Source organism: Centruroides sculpturatus, unplaced genomic scaffold (genome assembly GCF_000671375.1).
Source record: "Centruroides sculpturatus isolate CEXI.00-Female unplaced genomic scaffold, Cexi_2.0 scaffold67, whole genome shotgun sequence".
NCBI classification, from domain to species: Eukaryota; Metazoa; Arthropoda; class Arachnida; order Scorpiones; family Buthidae; genus Centruroides; species Centruroides sculpturatus.
In genome coordinates, this window is record NW_019384305.1 from 941,889 (window position 1) to 963,546 (window position 21,658).

Genomic DNA, 21,658 nt, shown 5'->3' on the forward strand with positions numbered 1-21,658 from the left:
AAAAAATATTCAATAATAAGTTATTAGGGATTAATTTAAAGAATGAAATCGCATTTTTAAAAAAATAATTTCTTGAAATTCAAAAAGTTTTTGAAATAAATATGAAGTAATATTTAAATGGATTTATCAGATATTTTCAAATGTTTTTTAACTCTTGTTTTCATAGGAATTATTTTTTTTTATCTGTATTTCTTTTTTCCTTTTGCTTTTCTATGAATGGTTATATTTTTTTCTGTAATATTTATTATTATTAAAAAGACTTGAAAATATTTATATGTATTTTTATGTATATATATTTAGCCGGAAGAATTATGGAAATTTTTAGAAGTTTTGTACAAAACTAAAGTTCCTGGACCTGGATTGCAACTTCATGTTACTCATAAGAATGGAAAACTTGTAATTTTCTTATTTACTTATAAATAAATAAGAAATTAACATAATCTAATTAAGTAAATTTTTATTAAAGGAATTTATTAGTAACTGTCCTGATCATCATAAGTTGCCAAGTATTCCAGAAAATGTGAGTATTAAGATAAATATCAACATAATTATATAAATCAATCAGTTTATGAAAATTTCATCAAGAATTTAAATGAGTGAAATTTTAAGTGAAGAAATATAAATTTTAAAATATAATATAATACTAACTTTAAAAAATTTAATTTCAGAGAAATTTGACAGAATATTACAATGCTGTTGAGGTCCAAAATATGATGATAATATTTGCTAGGTAAATATAAACTTTAAGTTAATTATAAAAATTAATAAAATTGATTTTAACTTATTAAAATTAAATAAAAATTACTGTAAATTTTATTTAAAATGATTTATTGTAGTAGAAATAAAATTTTATAAAGATAAATTTACTAGTTATTACTTTTACATATAAATTATCATATTTTTAATTTTATTAGTGTGTTTTTTAAAGTTTGATTTGTCATTAGTTACAACATTCTAACTAAAGTTTAATAGCTCTGTAAATTGGAGAGATTTCTGAATTAATCATTAGACTAATTATGTACGAAAAAATATATTAACCTATCCCATGTTGAAAATTTTCTCCGTTGCGTGTCATTTCGCGTTGAATTTTCGTCAATGTTAAGCCTAACGTAAACTTTTTAAAATAATAATTGTGGCTATTGTATCGTTAAAAATTATTTCTTTATTTTGTACAAACAAAATAAATATATTGAAAAATATAAAAACAAAAAAAAAATACTTTAGAAGTTAATCTAGTATCAAAAACGTTCGATTCAGCATGACACACAGTCCTCAGAAAGACACCACACAAAACTGCCAGTGCTGCCAGCTAAAACACAAACATAAAAAATATTTGAGTAGCCCAAGACATAGCCAAAGATTGCAGTGCCACAGCACTAGCGAAAATTTAAATTTGCCAACTGGAATTCTTTTGGATAACTGACGTTTCAGATAAATGATGCTCTGCTGTATAAAAAATTAGTTAGAGTATTCTTTTATTTTAAATTGGAAATCTAACAACTTTTTATATGTAGCAAGTTCTCATTAAATGTCATCAATAGATTCTTGGAAACTGCAATGTTAAGAGAAACAGCATATAATGAAACTAATTTACCATAGCATAAATGATATAAACAAGATATACTTTGGTTTATATTATTCTAATTGGATTGTATTTGCAATCTCCAGCATTTATTTCCCACCTCATAGAATCAATTTTACTGTTTATAAAAAAATTCAACAATAATAATTGTAAATACTTGTTAAAATGAAGTATACTTGTATCCTTCCTCAACATTGTTATAATGAAACAATGTTAAGTGAGGACTTGCTGTATTTCTCTTCTCCAACTATACTAGTTGTATTCTTTTTATAGCTTATATGCCATAGATTAATCTCTATAAACTTTTCTTTTTGTTGTTATCTTGTAACATAATACTCAAATTAATAATAATATAGTAATATATTTATGGTATTATTTCTAATTCTATGGTATCAATTCTAATTGTTGAAGTAAAGGAATTCTTTTACAGTATGCTTCATGAAAGAAGAATTTTAATTACTTCAAAAAAACTCAGTCGGCTAAGTGCTTGTGTTCAAGCAGCTAATGCTTTGATTTATCCAATGCATTGGTGAGTGACATTTATGTTTTTATTCTAAATTAATGTTTCATATGATGTCTTGCTTTCAGATGAATATGGTATATGTCAATGCTTGAATAATGTATTTAAACTGAGATAAATTAACAAGCAGTTTTTGAATATTTTTTTTTTAAACTTTTAAATAAAACCATTTGAATTTATTTTTAAATTGAAATTTATGGTATTTGAGTATTTTTATAATTCATAGTTTTATTTTGAAGATTTAAACTGTGTATGATTTTAAATTTTAATTTATTTTTCAGGCAGCATATTTTCATTCCTGTGCTTCCAAATCATCTATTAGATTATTTAAGGTATAAAAAGTACATTTATTGATTTTATATTAATATACGATGAATATTTTTAATGATAAGTGATTTCCATGTTAAATAATAATATATTTTGTATTAAAAATTAAATTTCACATGTGACATATTTGTGACTGAAGGGTCGGCACCTCTTTGGTGCCCTGTCAGGATGACACCACCGCGTCTCGGCGGACACGGAAGCCGCGTTATTTTGGTCACGCGAGCGGTCGCGTAACGGAGCGATCAGAGTCGAGATAGAAGGAGAGAGAACGCACCGGAAGGGATTTACTCAGACGCTTTTTTAATGTAACAACTGTTTAATGGTTAACGATAGGATATACATTAGGGCTGCTATTAGATACATTGCTCGCTTTAGTATATAATAGTATTTAGATATTAAGATATTAAGATATTACGTTTCTTCCCGTTTTGAGAGAGAGAGTTTACAGAAGTTCGCGTGTCGATATTTACCTTGTATGAAATCCCAAAAGAAGACAGTTCCGGACTCAGAAAACAGAAGACACAGTTCTTAGGCGTAGAAATATCCAAAGGCGAAGAAATATCCAAGGGCAAAGAAATATCCAAAGGCGAGGCACAGGGATAACTGGAGTGGTCCGAACGAGGAACTGGTGACGACTGACTCACTTTGTTGTCGTGTCTAATGTTGAATTGTTAAAATCGCGCTATTAGGTCGAAAGGTGCTGAGAAAGCGTCGTTATTACGCCTGAGAACTTAGCAGATGTTTAGCTCCCAGTTGTAAAAGTTGACAGTTATTAAACAAAAGTATAGCTGTACTGTGATCTTATGACACCGTGGAATGAAGGTAGAACTACAATGTGATATTATGATGAGATGATATAAACACATCCGAATTCGGAATCTCACATCACCTTGGCCTTTCTAAAATCGTGCTTGTTCTCAATGGGCAAGATCGATTTTCAGTTAAACAGTTATAATTGATTTTCTTACTCTCTCTCTCTCTTTTAGTGTTACAATAAAGTTATATAGTAGTTATATATAGTTATAGAGATATTATAAATTGACAATGAGATATTAACAGAGTCGTAAAATCATAAGATTAGATACATCGCGTACAGTAGCGTGTGTTGATATTTTTAGTTTACAGTTAAGATTTTAAATACTCTCTCTCTCTTGTTATGATAACGCGGTGAGAATAAACCACAATAACAAAAACATATGAGTAAATCTAAATGTTTATTATTGATATTTAAGTTACACAAGGTAAATATGAGATTTAACGGTTACAATGATAATAAAACAAAAAGTGATGATATTTGGATCATGCTAAAGATTGATGAAGGAGGTGATTTGATTACATTAAGGGAGGAGTTCGGTCTCCTCGAGAAGTAGAAATTACTAGGGGAGTTTGTGACGTAGTGTGAGGAGCACCCTCACGTAACTCTATGGTGGGACGAAGTCGGCGGACACGGGGTTGGAAGGCTTGGCGGGCCTTATATATAATTATGAGGATGCCTCCTACTCCCAATGTAGCAAGGATGGAACTTAAAATGATAACGATTGGTGAAGTGGTAGAGGTCAGAGGGTAACTGTGTTGACTGTGATGGGCCGAGAGAAGTCGGTCTAGATCGAGTTCCATTGAATGTAGAGATTGGTCCGCTCGTAAAACGTCGGAATCTGGTTGTTTCTCAGATGGCGAAGTTGTGTGTTCCTTTTTGATGAGATGGTTGCGAATTATTTCTAGTTCGGTTTCATTTATGATATTTTCAATAGGTGGAATGAGGAAGTGTCTGATATTTTCGATTTGAATAGCGGTTTTCCGCTGGAAATGAGATGTTAAAATAATTCCGGGGAGATATCCTATGCAGGCTTCCGGGAGTGTTAATATACCGGTGTTGTTTATTTTGGAGATTATTACTGGAGTTTCTTCCTTTCCTGTAGACGGACATTTAATGGTTAGACTCATGGGATTTGGCACGGAATAAGCCCATGTTCCCTGGTTGTCAATCCGTCGAAACCTAGGTGAGTAAGATCCTGTTAGTCGTCTGGGGCACAGGCGATTAATAGATTTTTCATTTCCAAGATATAAGGAATATTCGCAACTTTGTCGTGGTGATTGCCAGATAGGAACATTTGGTGAGCATATGGCGATAGGAGTTGTTTGACATCGAGTTAAGTCATAGTAAGATAATAACATATATGATTGACGATTTCTAGATAAGGCGATAATGGGATATGAGTTGTTATAATAGACGGAAGCTCTAAGAGTTGGATAATATACAGGTAATCGTATGATCTCATAGATATCAAAATATCCCGTGGGAGTAATAAGAGGTATTTTGGCGAAGATACGAAGTAATTGAGGTAATGCGACTGCAGTAATAGATGTCCATTGGTAGTATTTAAACATAGTTTCCATTTGTGGCGTTTCTAAGAAGGAATATCCTTCGGGAAGGTGAAGTTGGATTTCTTTAAGAGTGGTTAATAACACTTCCTTAGGAAGGAAATAGGTGCTGAGTCGTCCCTGTTCTAGGGTTTCAATGGCATTACGTAATTCAAGGATTAGAGTGCGAAATTCTCGAATGGAGAATTCCGTGGCTCGTACTGCCGATTCAAAGACTAGATAGTATTGTTGTTGCTTTACTGCTTCTTCAATTAGGGTTTGCTTCTTCATTAGAGAATAGATTTGTTGTCGATTTATTTTGGCAATACGTAAGGTATCATTAAGTAGAGTAGCCTGTGACTGGATGAGGTGAATAAATTCTTCATTCGTTTCTGATAATTGCGATAATTTGTTGTTTAAAGTTTCGATGTCTTCAGAGGTAGCTGTCCCAAATAAGTATTTTAAAATTTTGCCTCCTGCGTTAATTAATCCTCGTCTCTCTCGTGTAATGTTGTTAAGAGTTACTAAGGTTTTTAGTGCGACATATTCTGATTCATATTCATCCAAGGTAGTTTTTAAAAACGTGAGTTCTTCCGTAGGTAGAGTCCATCGAGGTATAGAGAGGTCATCTTGATCTTGGATTCGAAGTTGTCTCTGTACGAGAGTGTTTAAGAGTTGCAGATGTCGTTTGAGAAGATGCAATTGTTCGTCATAGGGAGAGAAAGATATATCCGAAACGAGGATCCAATAGTTAGTAGTCATGAAAAAATTTCCTTGATGCGCAAAGACAACACCTTTGTGTAGATTATAAACTTCTGGAGTCGGTTGAATAAAAGGAGCATAAAGGGTGGAAGTCAGGAGGAGGAGTTGGAGAATTCGTATATACATGGTTGTTCAGAGTCTTGTCTTCGTAGAACTCTGAATAAAGGAAGGAGATGTTAAAGGAGAATATTGTAGAGTACGAGTTATTTATATGATAATATTAGATATTAGAATAAAATTATAAACTCTCTTCCTTTCTCTCTCTCCTCCGACTATGTACTTCATTAGCTAGGAGATAACTAATAATGATTAAGAGCATAGGGAGAGGTTGAGTAAGACCGTGGAGTTCGTCGAGGAATACGACTACTCCGTTGGGGTCGAGGCATTACCCAAGGCTGGTCGGGCACTGGGCCTCGGCTTCTAAGAGCGTAAGGAGGCGTTGTTTCCGGTTGCTCTTCCTCTGCATTCGGTCGTGTGATTTGTTGTGGAGTGACCTCTATTTGTTTTTCCTCTTCTGTTGGTTCTTCCTCTCCTTCCGATTCCTCTTCTATTTCCGGTAGGTCTTCCGATTGTTGGGTCATTTCGGTTAGGATAAATTCATCCCATGGATCTACCATATTTGGATTATCTGATATTAAAGATTGGGGGTTCGTGACAGTCGTAGTTTCAGGCTTTTCCCTTTCAAATTCTAATTGTGCACTACAGTGTTTTAATCGATTAGCATGAACTTGGAGTTGTTTCTTGGTGTGAATATTTTCGATAATAAATGTGACAGGACTTAATTCTGTTATTATTCGGAAAGGACCTGACCATCTCGGTGCTAGTTTTTTCTTTAGACCTTGAGAAATAACGACTTCGTTTAGGAAAACACGGTCTCCCACATGATAAGTAGATAATTTATGAGTACGGCGGTGATGTGTTTGACGTTCTTTAGCTGCTTGTTCGGCGTGTTCCTGTGCTATTTTGTGTGCATTAGCCATTCGGAGATGTAATTCTGCAGCAAAATTATCATCGATATCATATCTAGTCCGAGTAGGACGAGTAACCAAATCAAACGGATAAATGGGGTCTCTTCCGTATAGTAAAAAGAATGGGCTATCATTCGTAGATGCATGAATGGTTGTGTTGTAAGCAAAGAGTGCATACGGGATCCATTCATCCCAGTCTCGTTGATCTTTGGCGACATAATGCGATATGATGTCAATAAGGGTTTTGTTAAATCGTTCGACTATTCCGTTACATGCAGGATGATATGCAGTTGTTAAGAGTCTTTTTATATGGAGTAATTCACATACTTCTTTAAACATTTTAGAGATTAAATTCGGCGCTCGATCTGTAAGGAGTTGAGTAGGCGTTGAATGTCTTAAGACGATATTTGTAACAAAAGCTTTGGCGATGGTTTTACTATGGATATTAGGTAAAGGTATAGCTTCTGCGTATCGACTAAAATGATCGACAAATACTAATATATACTTGTTTCCGTTTGTTGTGATAGGCAAAGGACCTACGATGTCCATAGCAGTTCGTTCAAATAGATGTGTTAAAGGTGGAAATAATTGAAGTTCTGCTTCTTGACGTTTATCCTTCCTCTTGTGTAAGGCGCATCGTTGACAATCTTGACAATACGTTTTTATATCTTTATTCATAGTTTGCCAGAAAAATAATGGTCGAAGTTTTTGTTGCATTTTCTGTGCTCCTAAATGACCTCCAAATGGAGTGTCATGATATGTATGTAAGATGTAAGGAATTAAGACCGATGGTATAACTAGTTGTTCTAAAGGTTCTCCCATGAGAACAGGTTGTCGATGATATAGAGCTCCTTCCTCATCTAAAAAAAATTGATTCTCCAGGTTGGGATCTAGGGCTGTATCAGTTTCAAGCTTCTGAATTATAGGATTCCATTTTAGATCTTTCTTCTGAAGATCTCGGATTTGAGCTTTTGAATAAATGGGATCAAGTTCCTCGATTTCTCCGATTTGTCGGATTGGTATACGACTTAAAGCGTCTGCGTTTCTATGACAAGTTCCTGCTTTATGGGTTACTTCAAAATCAAATTCTTGTAGAAAGATGATCCAGCGGGCGATTCGAGAATTGTTACTAGAGTCCTTGTTATTGATGAGCCATCTTAAAGGGCGGTGATCAGTGATAATAGTAAATTTTCTTCCATATAGATATGGTTTAAAATATTTGGTGGCCCAAACAACTGCTAAACATTCTTTTTCGGTGGTGCTATAATTTTTTTCAGGTTTACGTAATATGCGACTGGCATAGGCTATAGGCATTTCTCCTTTTTCGTCTTTTTGTGACAATATGGCTCCTAGAGCGTTATTAGAAGCATCAGTGGCCAAGAGAAAGGGTTTAGAAAAGTCTGGAGATTTTAGTAGTGGAGCTGAAGTAATTATCTCCTTAAGTCTTCCGAAGCTATTCTCTTGTGCATCTCCCCACTGAAATTGGGCGTCATTTTTCAGCAGGTCGGTTAAAGGTTTTGCTATGGCTGCATATGAATTGATATGACGTCGATAATACCCAGTTAATCCTAAAAATGATTTGATATCATGTTTGTTTGTGGGTTGAGGGAAAGATAAAACGCAGTTGATTTTATCGGGATCGGGCCTTATTCCTTCGTCAGAAACATCGTGCCCTAAGAATTTAATTTGCCTCTGTAAGAAATGACATTTTTTTGGTTTTAGTTTTAAGCCCGCTCTGGCCAGGCGTTGAAAGATTTGTTCTAACCGAGATAAGTGACTTTGGAAATCGGAACTAAAAGTTAAGATATCATCCATGTACACTAGACATGTTTTTCCTTTTAACCCATGAAGGATAAAGTCTGCCGCCCTCTGCCAAGAGGCAGGACTTCCTCGAAGGCCCATGGGCATACGATTCCAATGATAGTGCCCATCGGGGGTAGAAAATGCTGACTTCTCCTTATCCCTCAAGGCGAGTTGCCAAAATCCTGATATAGTGTCCATAGTTGAAAAGTATTTGGCTTGCCCCATCAAACTAAGTGCTTCTTGTATTAAAGGTAAGGGATAGGGGTCTGTTTTAGTGATTTTATTTAATTTTCTATAGTCGATCACAAGACGCCATTGTCCTGGCTCTTTCTTCTTCACCAATAATGCGGGAGCTGACCATGGGGATTTAGAATGGGTGATTATTCCATTGTCTAACAAGCCATCGATGATGTTATTTAATTGTTCTCTTTGGGCATAAGGGATGCGATATGGAGGTTGATATATGGGAGAAGCGTCTCCAGTATTTATTTCATGTTCAACTACTTGACAATATCCCAGGTCGTAATCATGAGTTGCAAAAACGAAATGATATTTATACAGTAGATCTAATAAAGGTTGTTTCTTGTCTTTCCCGATATGAGACCAGTCAAATAACTGACTAAATTTCTCTCTAGAGAGTTTCGAAGTAGAAGATTCATTGCCTGAATTCAGAGAGAGAGTAGGGTCTTCTCTCGCTTCTACAAAGGTTCCTACACATTCTCCCTTTGCTAACTTCCTAGGCTGTGTGGAGAGGTTAGTAATTCGGACAGGCACTTGTCCTCCCTTTTGGGTTTTGGCTAATATGTCAGCGCTTATGACTCCCTCTTGACTAAGTGGTTGTGCTTCTATAATTCCGAGTTTGCCCTTCTCCTTTATCCCAGAAATTTTTGCCATAGTGATTATTTCCGTTCTCGGAGGAAGATTACAATCTCCCAACAAGACCACATCTTGCGATTGTTCTACTGATAAGGGTGTAGAAGAAATAGGAGTAGGGTTGGGCGGTTTGTTGATTTTACATCGATTAGGAACTATGCAGGGTTTAGAATTGATATATGTGCCTCTGCGGTTTCGTTTTCTACCCACTTGCGCTAAGATTCTCGAATTCGTTGCTTTCGGATTTCTCCGAAAATCGATCTCCTCTCCTTCTGGGAGAATTAATTTTTCCCTTGCTAAACAAATCATGAGCCCTTCTGCTGTAATAATGTCTCTCCCAAGAAGTCCGTCGCAAGGTTTAGTTATTTGATCATCTACTATATAACAAGAATATGAGAAACATAAAGGTCCTATCTCAAACCGGAATTCTTCCGCTCCGTACGTTTTTATTCCATGGCCTGTAACGCTTTGGAACAGTGTCCTTCCCCGGTTGTTGTTACCTTCAAATTGAGCTACTCTCTGAGCCAATGATTTAGATAAAAGTGTTACTTTAGATCCAGTATCGATCGCTAATCGAGCCGGATATCCGTTAATTTTACAGAATAAACTCGGTTCTGAATCTTGATTTAATGATTTAATTCTTCCTCGATGTTGATATAGAAAAGGTACTTCCCTTCTCTCTGGAGGGGTGTCCGTTACGATCGGATAACGAACCCGATTATTTTCTCTATAGGTTCGAGAGTAACGAAGGGGGTCAGCCAGGTCCCTGAAGGGATCCCTTCTAAATTTCCTCCAATTTACTTTATTAATTCGCCCATATCCCGGTCGGTTAGATGGATTTGTTCGCATTCGAGCATTTCCTCGGCCTCTAGGTATATTAGATACATTTCCCGTGTTATATCGAGGAGCATATATAGATTCTCGTTGATCTCTATTCTCGAACCTCGCTCTCCCCATATTTGAATCTCGGGACCCTCGGGAGTTTCGGGAGTCGTCGCCCAGTCTTCCCCGAGATAGATATTGTGGTCGTGACTCTTGATAATTTCTAGGACGCCAAAATGATGAGGGGTTACGTCGCGGAATTCCTCGACCACGTTCTGAAGTTCCTAATTGTTTTAATTGTTCCTGGATTTTCTCTAAGGTTGCTTCTAATTGATTTTGATTTATAGCACTAGCTTCTTCCTTATTATCATTGGGATTGTTTATAGTTCGGACCATCCCTCGGGTTCTTCCTGTTAATTGGTCGATAGTTTCTTCACTGATAGCAACGCGTACTGCCTTATCAAATGTGTCCGGTTCCTTCGACATTACCGGTCGTTTTAAGCGATCATTTAGCCCGCTAAGAAATTGTACCCTCAATCGTTCATCTGCTTCTTTTTGTTGACATCGTTTTATGATTGCTGCCTCTCCAGGGTCCTCACTTTTATGTTCTATAACAGTTTCTGAGGCTAAAGTTTGCAAGCGCACGGCGTATGTTTGAACGTCTTCATCCCGTGCTTGCACACAGGCATGGAATTTCTGCAATCTTAATGAGTATGGAACCCTTTCGAATCGTTTTATCATAAGTTTCTTAAATTCATCGTAGGTGTCCGCTGCTTTCATTTTTTCATCCTTCCATGCATAATCTCGGGCTATCCCTGTTAATTTTAATTTCGCCACGCTTAAACATTGACCTTTAGTCCAATTAGTCAGTTTAGCTATCTCCTCTATGGCTGCTAAATAATCTGTTACCTTAAGTCCCTCAGTTTCTCCTGCAAAGGAGGGTATCAAAGGAACGAGGGCCCCTAATCCGCCTAGTCCGCCCCCAGCGGAACTTCCGGCTGTCTCTCCACGCGCTTGTCCTTCTGCTCCGCGCGATGGTCCTTCTCCCGGGGTTTCCATCTTTTCCCCTTATCTAGTTATTTTATAAGTAAATCGGATCCCGCTCTGACACCACTGTGACCGAAGGGTCGGCACCTCTTTGGTGCCCTGTCAGGATGACACCACCGCGTCTCGGCGGACACGGAAGCCGCGTTATTTAGGTCACGCGAGCGGTCGCGTAACGGAGCGATCAGAGTCGAGATAGAAGGAGAGACAGCGCACCGGAAGTGATTTACTCAGACGCTTTTTTAACGTAACAACTGTTTAATGGTTAACGATAGGATATACATTAGGGCTGCTATTAGATACATTGCTCGCTTTAGTATATAATAGTATTTAGATATTAAGATATTAAGATATTACGTTTCTTCCCGTTTTGAGAGAGAGAGTTTACAGAAGTTCGCGTGTCGATATTTACCTTGTATGAAATCCCAAAAGAAGACAGTTCCGGACTCAGAATACAGAAGACACAGTTCTTAGGCGTAGAAATATCCAAAGGCGAAGAAATATCCAAGGGCAAAGAAATATCCAAAGGCGAAGAAATATCCAAAGGCGAAGAAATATCCAAAGGCGAAGAAATATCCAAAGGCGAGGCACAGGGATAACGGGAGTGGTCCGAACGAGGAACTGGTGACGACTGACTCACTTTGTTGTCGTGTCTAATGTTGAATTGTTAAAATCGCGCTATTAGGTCGAAAGGTGCTGAGAAAGCGTCGTTATTACGCCTGAGAACTTAGCAGATGTTTAGCTCCCAGTTGTAAAAGTTGACAGTTATTAAACAAAAGTATAGCTGTACTGTGATCTTATGACACCGTGGAATGAAGGTAGAACTACAATGTGATATTATGATGAGATGATATAAACACATCCGAATTCGGATCCTCACATATTCATTAATATCTTGTTTACTGTTAATTAATAATTTCATAATTGCAATGGAATATAAATGCTTCTCAAAGTTTTTTAAATAACAATATTGTCTCTGTTTAATTGCTGATTTTTTTATTATTATTATTATAGATAATATCACTTTTATTTCACAATGGGGTGATGATTTAAGTTCTCTTGACACATCACTTTATTCAATGCTGTATGCTTTATATATTTGTTTGCCAATATGAATTTCAGATTTTAATTCCTCTTCTGTTGGCTAAAATACAAATTATTACTACATTTATATACAGTATTATCTAATTATAAAATTTCTTTACATATCATGATGTGCAGCTTACACAACTTTTTCATTAAAACTGATCTTCAGTTTACTAATATTCTGTGAATTATATTTCTTATACATTAGACATCCATTATTATTATTTATTTATTATTCAATAAAATTTTTCTTTACACATATTTTTACAAAAGGCGCTATTGATTGATTATTACAATCAATGAACTTTATTTTTCATTGATTTTTTATCACATATTCATTTGATGCTTTCATCATTCAAGATTTTAACTTGCAAATGTTTCTTACTCTATTTCATGATTTGTATAGCATGCTATTTAGTCTGTTTATTTCCTGTTATTTTCCTTTTATTCATTGTTATAGATAAATACATTTGTCGTTAGCTTATGATTTTTCAATAAATAGAGCATTCATCTATATATATTTTATTTGATTTAGTATTATTTGTTTTAGTATTTCTTATAGACCATAATGTAAATCTTAAAAGCATTTAAAATTTTTATTAACTAATTTATTGGTTTAATTTTTATAGTTTATTATTATTTGTATTACATATTTATTCGTGCATTTAATTGTAATTAATTATAAATTTAATTTACACACATATTCACAAAATTAGTATGTCTGCATATCAAAAATAATAGATGTAAATAATTTTGGATGAGTAAAATTTATACATCTCAATAGTGATTTTATATTTAACATTTATATTAGTTACTTTCAATTTGATTATCATTAATTGATTGAAAAATTAATAAATATATTTTTTTAGTGCTCCAATGCCATTTCTTATTGGTGTCCCATCATCTACATTAATGGTATGTATACTGAATTTTTCGTATTAATAAATATTTTTGAATAATAATTATAATTTCCATTTATCAAAAATCAAAATTTGAAATTTTAAAAATACAACATTTTTCTTTAAGTATTTTAATATATGATTTATGTTTTACATTAGAGATTATTTGAGTATTAAATACGAGGGTCATTCTAAAAGTAAAGAACGTTTGTTTCTCTAGATATTTTTATTTAAGATAATGAAACAAAACTTATTTTACAACACATATGATACCTTAGCTATTTTTCTACATAGTTGCCATACAAATTTAAACATTTGTCATAATGTATCACCAGATTTTCTATGCCTTCTGCACACTCAGTTACCACCAACTTCTTGAACCAGTCATTAATGGCCTCTTTCAGTTTGTTGTCACTTCCATAGTGATTCCTGGCCAAAAATTCCTTCAATTTTGGGTAAAGATGGTAATCACTCGAAGCCAAGTCAGCGCTGTAAGGAGGATGTTCAAAAACTTCCCACTTAAACTGCTGAAGTAAGTTCTTCGTCAATGCAGCAGCATGTGAATGTGTGTTATCCCGAAGAAGCACAATGCCTTTGGACAACAATCCCACCGTTTGTTTTGAATGGAGTGGTGTAGTCAGTGAAGGGTCTGACAATAGGCTGCTGCATTTATGGTTTTTCCTCTAGGCATGTAGTCGATGAGTAGGACGCCTTTTGATCCCAAAACACTGTAGCCATAACCTTTTTGGTTCTCAGAATTTGTTTGGCTTTTTTTGGTCTTGTTGGGGATCTGGAATGATGCCATTCCATTGACTAGGGCTTTGTTTTGGAGTTTTATGCAAAATTCAGGTCTCATCACCAGTAACAATGTGCTTCAAAAACTCCTCACCATCCTTGTTGTACTGACTGAGAAAAGTCAGTGCAGCTCCCATTCAATTTTGTTTGTGTTCATCTATCAAAAGTTGAACACCTGGCACCTTTTCTGTAGCCCAAATCGCCACTGGCAATGCCATAAAGAACTGTTTTTGAAATTTCAGGAAAGAACAAACTGAGTCCATCTATAGTGAAATGTCTATCCTGTTGAATTTTTTCCTCAAGTTTTGATTTGAGTTTGTCAGTCACAACTGAACGTTGCCCTGAGTGTTCTTCATCATGAATATTCATTCACCCGCCATTAAATATGATGCACCATTTTCGAACTAAAGCTTCCATTCATCACATTACCATAAACCTCGGTTATCTGTCTGTAAATTTTGATAGGACAAACTTTTTTGCATTCAAAAAGCGTATTACACTACAAACCTCACAATTGGTGGGATCTTTAATTTTGTCACAGATTTCAAAGTCACACTATAAACAGTAAACGATCATTGCAGCTCACTATTAGCATCAGACTGGCACAAAAAATGGGAAGGTCCAAGGTGTGGCAGTGGGGGGTGGTGGGAGAACTGTGCGGCTCATCAGATCAAAACATTCTTTTCTTTTAGAATGACCCTCGTATTTATCATTAGATAATCTGTAAATTTCTGGTGCTCCACTTGATCATGTCACACATTTTTGATTGCCATTTATCTTTATTTTTATTTTTTTGAAAGATTGAATAAATCTTTCAAAATTTCCTTGTAGTAAGAACTATTTTCATTGTGGATAAGACAATGGAGTTACACCATAAAACAAGACTGCATTATTAGACCACAACAATGACTTTATTAATAAAAGACAATTGATAACAAAAATATAAATGAAAGTTACATATATTTCTTAAATTCTATTATTAGACTAAATTCTATTTCTGCAGCTATTGAACCAGTTAATTAATTATTTGAACCTAACAAATGAGAGAGAGAATTTACAATTTTAAGTCAACATAATACCATTCATTCTTTTCAGATATTCTTCGTAAGTTTTGGTGGGAGCTGGCTGCAGTTTCCTGCATTTTTGGTTGGATACTTTTTTGTTCTGGATGCAAACTTTCTTGTTTCTTTCAATTTCAATTTTCCAGCTCTGGGTGGTTTGTGTTTGGCCCTATTTATTTCATTTTAATTGTCCAATCATCGGATAATTTGGGTCACCTGAGGAGAAAAGCAACAAGTATCTTCCTTGTTGAGTTGATATCAAAGTCAACATCTTTCCTCAGGAACTTTCTTCAAAAATGGAAGAAAATTTCAATGACTCATGACCAAAAAAGTGGTCTTTTGTTAAATTATTAAACTTTACCTCAATTTAGACAAAAAGTATTGGCCTTAGATTCTCACATAATCCTTACTAACTTCTATTTCTTCATATTTTTTTATTATTAGCTTTTAGTATATATAAAAAATTATAACAGTAATAATTTGTTGTTATATATTTTATTACTAATAAAATTAATAATGTTTTAAATTCCACTATAGTTTCTATATTATTATTGATTTTAGAATATTTACATTATTATATACGTATAAATTTTTATATGGTTGAATTTTTTACAGCGAGTTAAACGCATTGAATTGGGTGAAATAGTGTTATTTGATGTTGATACCAATAAAATAGAAACACCTTTTCATGACTTGGATTCTTTGCCATCAGAAGTTGTAAGTTTTAAGAAGTGCATTTTAAATGATGAAATGATAAGCCATAGATAACAAGATATTTCAATATTGTTAATAAATATGAGATGTAATGAGATATGAATATTGAAAGTTTTTCATGTTTTATTTGGCAATTAATGAATGGAAAATTTCAAAATACAGTAGAACCTCGATTATCCGGATTTTCAATTATCCGGATTGTTCAAAATAAACAAAAATTTTACGAATTTGCTGATTTGCACTTGGCGAATTACGACACTGTTTATGTACGTGATGGAATACATAACTTTTTTTGTTTCAACGTCTCACTTGGCACAGTGGCCATAAACTCTTAAATATATTTTGCGTTGTAATAAAAATATAACTTGACATACGTATTTATAAATAAATTATTTTCAAATTACATCATTTCTATGACCAAGGGCGGCGTAAGGCATGGGCAACGTGGACCACCATCTATGCCTCATGGTCCGAAGAGCCTCGCGTTTCAAAGGTTTATGCGTTACTTAAAAGCTGCAAACACGACGAAAAAATTTTACTCATCATAAAACGATAAATAGTTTGTCAAATTTTTATTCATAAAAATGCAGTTTCAACTGCTTTTTATTTTATAAAATCCGTCTTCTTGCGCCACCAGAGGGCCTTTTAAACAATAGGTAGTCTGTTAGCGTTGGTCAGTAGTAGTCCAAATTCAATACAAACGTTTGTTTCTTGAAAATTTTATCACGATTTAAATACAGTATTTACTTTTAATATTACCAATATGTCATCGAAAAGAAAACGTGTTGTATTATCATTAAAAGACAAATTAAAGTATTTGTTTTGATTATTCAAATTTTTCCTTATCCGGACTACCTTCATCCCCAATTAGTCTGGATAATCGAGGTTCTACTGTAGCAATAATTTACAATTTAATTTTTATTTAGAAAAAATGAAAAGAACAGCTAAATGCCATTTAGGAATTTCGAAAGTTTTGATATTCATTTTAGCATTTTTTGTTACTAACTACATACATTAATGTAGTCTATTTATTTCTTATTAGAGGAGACCGATATATGAATATATATTTTATATATTCATATATTTCAATTCTTAATTATTTTGTTTTGACTAATTTAGAAAACTATACAAAAATATTAAGAATACATGTACTCTTGCTATCAATATATACAGAATAAATATTTCAATGTAATAAATAGACAAACAATATGTGTGTTTATGTATGTATATATAACTATTTAAATAATGATTAGTAATTTTCATTGAATAATGAATATTAATATGACTGTTTACTATTTTATCCTTTCTGATTGAACTTTCACTGCAAATTTTTAATTAAAATATATCAATACAATTTATATGTTTTTCAAAAATCAAAATTAAATTTCGGTAGACTTAAATTACATCTTTCTTTTTGTTAAATATAAATAACTATTCAATATTATTATTATTTTGATCAAAGATAGTAAACATGTAATAGGAAACAAACAGTAAGTTTGACAAGTACGTTTGCTTGGCACTGGATTATTTGAGATATTCAATACCCTTCAAAAATTTATTATAGTATGTTTTATTATATTATGACTTTATTATAAATGTACTATGATTAATTTTTGAGAAGAATTACAATTATTTACAGAAATACAGTTATTAGTATAATAAAATAAATATTCTTTTATGAAACTAAAAATAAAGTTATGATTTGGATTGGTTTGGAATATTAAAGAGAAGAGAGATGTTTTTTGAAAATGTAGTACTAATTTAAATTTTTGTTTATTTTTATAATAAAATTAGCACGCATAAGATGTTTTGCAAATAAAATTCTTATAACAGTTATAAAATTTATTTTTCTTACTAAATTAATTAAGTAGTAATGGTTGAATAATTAGTTTAATTTTTAACGATTATTTATTTAAATGAAAGAAATTTTATTTTTTATTTCCAGAAGGCGATAAGACTATTTTTATGTGTTTTACAGTCAAAATAATAACTTTATGTATATTATTAAATGGTTATTTTGTAACCGTAAAAAAAAAATGTAAATGGATTCAAATCAGACTAGTAGTGATTCCAACAAACATATATTCATGTGTGGTAAATGCTCAAAATTATTATTTCTTGATAACTCATTAAAGACTTTCCTGTCTTATAAAATGATAGTTTCATATGTTAGTTGGTTTAGCATTGTTTTNGTAACTGATTTCCAAAATTTTAAAAAGTAACATGAGAAATGTATCTTATTTAAAATATATGAAAAATATATCTTCACAAATCCTATTTTTGATCACCTGATAAAAAAGGATTTATGAAGAGTTTTGAAAAGTTTCAGATATTATCTCTTGAGCTTATAGTAAACAAATGTTCAAGATTTAGGTGTATTTTGCAATATGTAGCAGGACAGTAACAAGCACAAACAAAATCTTCTTGCAAATTATCTTTTTCATTTTAATTACTAGATATTTAATAAATGGTAAATAGTTAAAATGCTATGAACAAAAGAGTAATGAAATAATAATAATAAGCTCTGGTATTTTTGAAACTGTCCAGTAATTTTTAGTAATTTGAACACAAATCAATTATTGTATTTATTCAGACACTTGGCAAATCNTTTTTTAATTTATTAGTTTTATAAGTTTTTGTTTCATTTGCACTAATTTTTTAAGATGTTGATAGTTTAATAAGTTTTTGTGTAACTTTGCTAAAAAATCTATGTTCATAATAATTAAATATATTTAATCATCACATTAATCTTATCAGTGTTAAGATATCTACTAATTCGAACATAAATCAATTATTGTATTTATTCAGACACTTGGCAAATCTCATCATTAAATTTTATTCAGTTGAATCAACTGAATAAAATTTAATGATGAGATTTGCCAAGTGTCTGAATAAATACAATAGTTGATTTGTGTTTGAATTACTAATAATAAGCTCATCTATCATGGTACATGGGTGAAATAAGATGAATCCAACAAGCACAACTAAATTACCTAATAGATGTTACACACACTTATTCCACTGACATTCAAATAGAGTTTGGCCTAGAAAAATGCAAAACATTTACATTGAAAAAGGAATTCTGAAGTGGGAGACCTTTCCCTTGAAAATGAAGACATTATTGAATTCGTGGATGAGCGTGATGTCTTCAGATATTTTGGATTCAACAGTCCCAATTCACAGAACAGGCAAAAATTCAAACAGAGACTAATAAATGATTATAACAGTTAAAACTCAGTACCAACAACACAGTTGACTGCAAAACACACATTTAAAGCAAGCAATACATATGCTGTTCTAGTAGTCACATTTGGAGTTATACATTGATACAGACAGAACTAAAATTATTCCAAAAAAAAAAAAAAGAAACAGAAACAACATTAACAAAACGTACAAACACCATCTTAAATCATCCATAGAAATGTTGGCTCTTCCTCTCAAAGAGGAGGATGAGGCCTCACATGTCTTCACTGTTAATTTTTTAAATCTTATTTTTATTTAAACTAATTTCTGAATAGATTTCATTTGTTCAGGGAGCTACTATTTCAGATTCTTTATTAAGAAGTAGTTAAAACGTATGAAATAAAAAAAATTTTTATTATATATCATAATTGATTTAGTTCATTATTTGTTTGTAGGATTCACACTAAGATTGAACAGTTATTTAATTTCTCTCATAATTTTATANATGTATATTATTAAATGGTTATTTTGTAACCGTAAAAAAAAAATGTAAATGGATTCAAATCAGACTAGTAGTGATTCCAACAAACATATATTCATGTGTGGTAAATGCTCAAAATTATTATTTCTTGATAACTCATTAAAGACTTTCCTGTCTTATAAAATGATAGTTTCATATGTTAGTTGGTTTAGCATTGTTTTAATTCATTTTATAATCAAATTATAATAATTTGTTAAAAACGAATAAAGTTAATATGGAATTGATGACTTTTGGTCTCAGAGACAGATTATATTGACTGTGGTTTTATTAGATATTGAATAAGTTTCATTATTATTTATCTTTTTTCCTAAATACTATTAGTCATATATTCTTACATTTGAGAAAGAATTAAAGTTAAATCTTTCAAAGTGAAATTATTCATAAATAATCTGAGAATTAAGCAAAGAAGTTTCTAATTCAAAGTACTTAAACAGTGTGTAACATGATAATTTGAAAACACAGTGGAACCCCATTTATCTGGATCACATTAATCTGGATTATAAAGCATAATCCCTATCTCAGAAGTATGAAAGATAGATGCATGGAATAACTGTAAATGCAAACAATCAAAGAATTCTTAGGCACATTCTTGCCTGAGTGTATCATTGCAGTTTGTAAGAATAGTCTTGTTTTTTGTGAATCTGTATATGACGTTCATTGTTATGCAATTTGTGAAAGTTCTTTGAGTTTACTTGTTGAATCTCTTGTAATCTTTTAAGATTTTCAATTAAAAGAAATTGCTACTTTTCTGTTGAATAAAAATGTTACATATCTAATGGCAGTCAATGTGTAAGTAACTTTATCATTTGCAGCCTTGAGATTTATTATTCACTCAACACTCACAGCTACTATTGTTTATCTGAGTTTCCGTCACCTTTAATCTTTCATGAAGTAAACACTGTGAAAATGATGTTTAAAAGAAAGAAAATGGTTGTTACAGTGGAGAAGAAATTAGAAATAATAAAGTAAAATGTATATAAACTGAGTTATTTCTGTTGTTAACAACGAAATATAATAACAGCATTGCAGATAGCAAGCTCAAGGTCTTCAACTCTTTGCTTAATGATTTGTTGCAGAGTAATGCTAAGTAAAAACTACTGTACTGACAATGGTTTAGTTAATGGTGCTCTTGGTTCTGTAATTGACATTATATGTGATAAAGACAGAAGACCACCTTTATTAACTATTTGTAGTATAGTAAAATTTGATGGATATACTGGTCCCTATCTATATGAGGATGCTTTTCCCATTTTGCCAATCATATCCCGATGAAAAGATGGTGATTGTAAGTGCCCATGTTGACAGTTTCCACTGACAATTGTGCATACTTTAACAATTCACAGGCTCAGGTTAACACTTGATAAAGCTGTAGTTCATATAAGGAAGAAAAAAACTGCTCCTGGACTAGTATATGTTACTTTAAGAAAACTGTGAGACATAATAATTGTACTATCTTTTAATGTGGTGAAAAGGATCAGTGCAATCAAAAAAAATGGAACAGTTTAAAGAACAAGAAAATTTCTTAAAATTTGTATTGAATTATGAACTGTTTTATTAAAATTTGAATTTTTGCTTATTATTCTTGTTATATGTAATGCTTAGACCCAGACAGCCAACATTCATCTAGTTAATTTTATATATTTATCTATGGCATTATTATTATTATTATGATTTATATTTTTTCATGAATATAACAATGTTATCTCATTTTTTTAATCTAAAGATATTGAAATTAAACTGGCAATTTTTAATAAAATAAAAATAACAGCTTAATCTAATAAATTTTTCTTTTCATTATTAATATTTTATTTAATTTTTTTTATAGTTATGAATATATAAATAAAAATAAATTGATATTGAAATAATTTAATTAACATTTACAGGTAACACCTTTAAAAAGGACATTGAAAAATCCAAACACAATTTTGGGAGATGGTATTCCAAGAGCATTTCTTCGAGCTCTAGTACAATTGATAGGTGGCTATTGGAGTGCATTAAGACTACGTCAGGGTGAAAAAATTAGTTTTAATCCAACTGCATTTGTTCAGTCACGGCCTGCACCAATTCAGCCATTTCTTCAAAAAATGTTGGAATTACAGATATTTCAACAAGTAAGTATTACTTATTTGGAAGTAAATCTAACTGTTTTTGTAATTAGATTTATCATACAATAGAATAAAATAGTTATTACATCAGCGATGCAAGTGCTTTGTCAGTTGTGCCAAAGTTTATCAATGGTCATTTCTTCTACACTGCTAGAAAACATCTATTTTCTTTAAAACTATGTCATTTCTGTACTAATTTCCTACTACAGTAT

The 21,658-nt window shown here is 32.4% G+C and overlaps 1 protein-coding gene across 1 annotated transcript in view; it reads left to right on the forward strand.

Moving 5' to 3' along the window:
- Positions 1-315: 315 nt before the first annotated feature.
- LOC111618867 (DENN domain-containing protein 1B-like) overlaps positions 316-21,658 on the forward strand; it is a 28,426-nt gene continuing 7,083 nt past the window's right edge. Inside the window, exons 1-8 of the mRNA XM_023360485.1 lie at positions 316-396; positions 467-520; positions 669-730; positions 2,013-2,111; positions 2,384-2,434; positions 13,018-13,063; positions 15,519-15,620; positions 21,225-21,452. Of these exons, the coding sequence (XP_023216253.1) occupies positions 711-730; positions 2,013-2,111; positions 2,384-2,434; positions 13,018-13,063; positions 15,519-15,620; positions 21,225-21,452 (546 nt within the window). The 5' untranslated portion in view covers positions 316-396; positions 467-520; positions 669-710. The remainder of the gene's footprint in view (positions 397-466; positions 521-668; positions 731-2,012; positions 2,112-2,383; positions 2,435-13,017; positions 13,064-15,518; positions 15,621-21,224; positions 21,453-21,658) is intronic.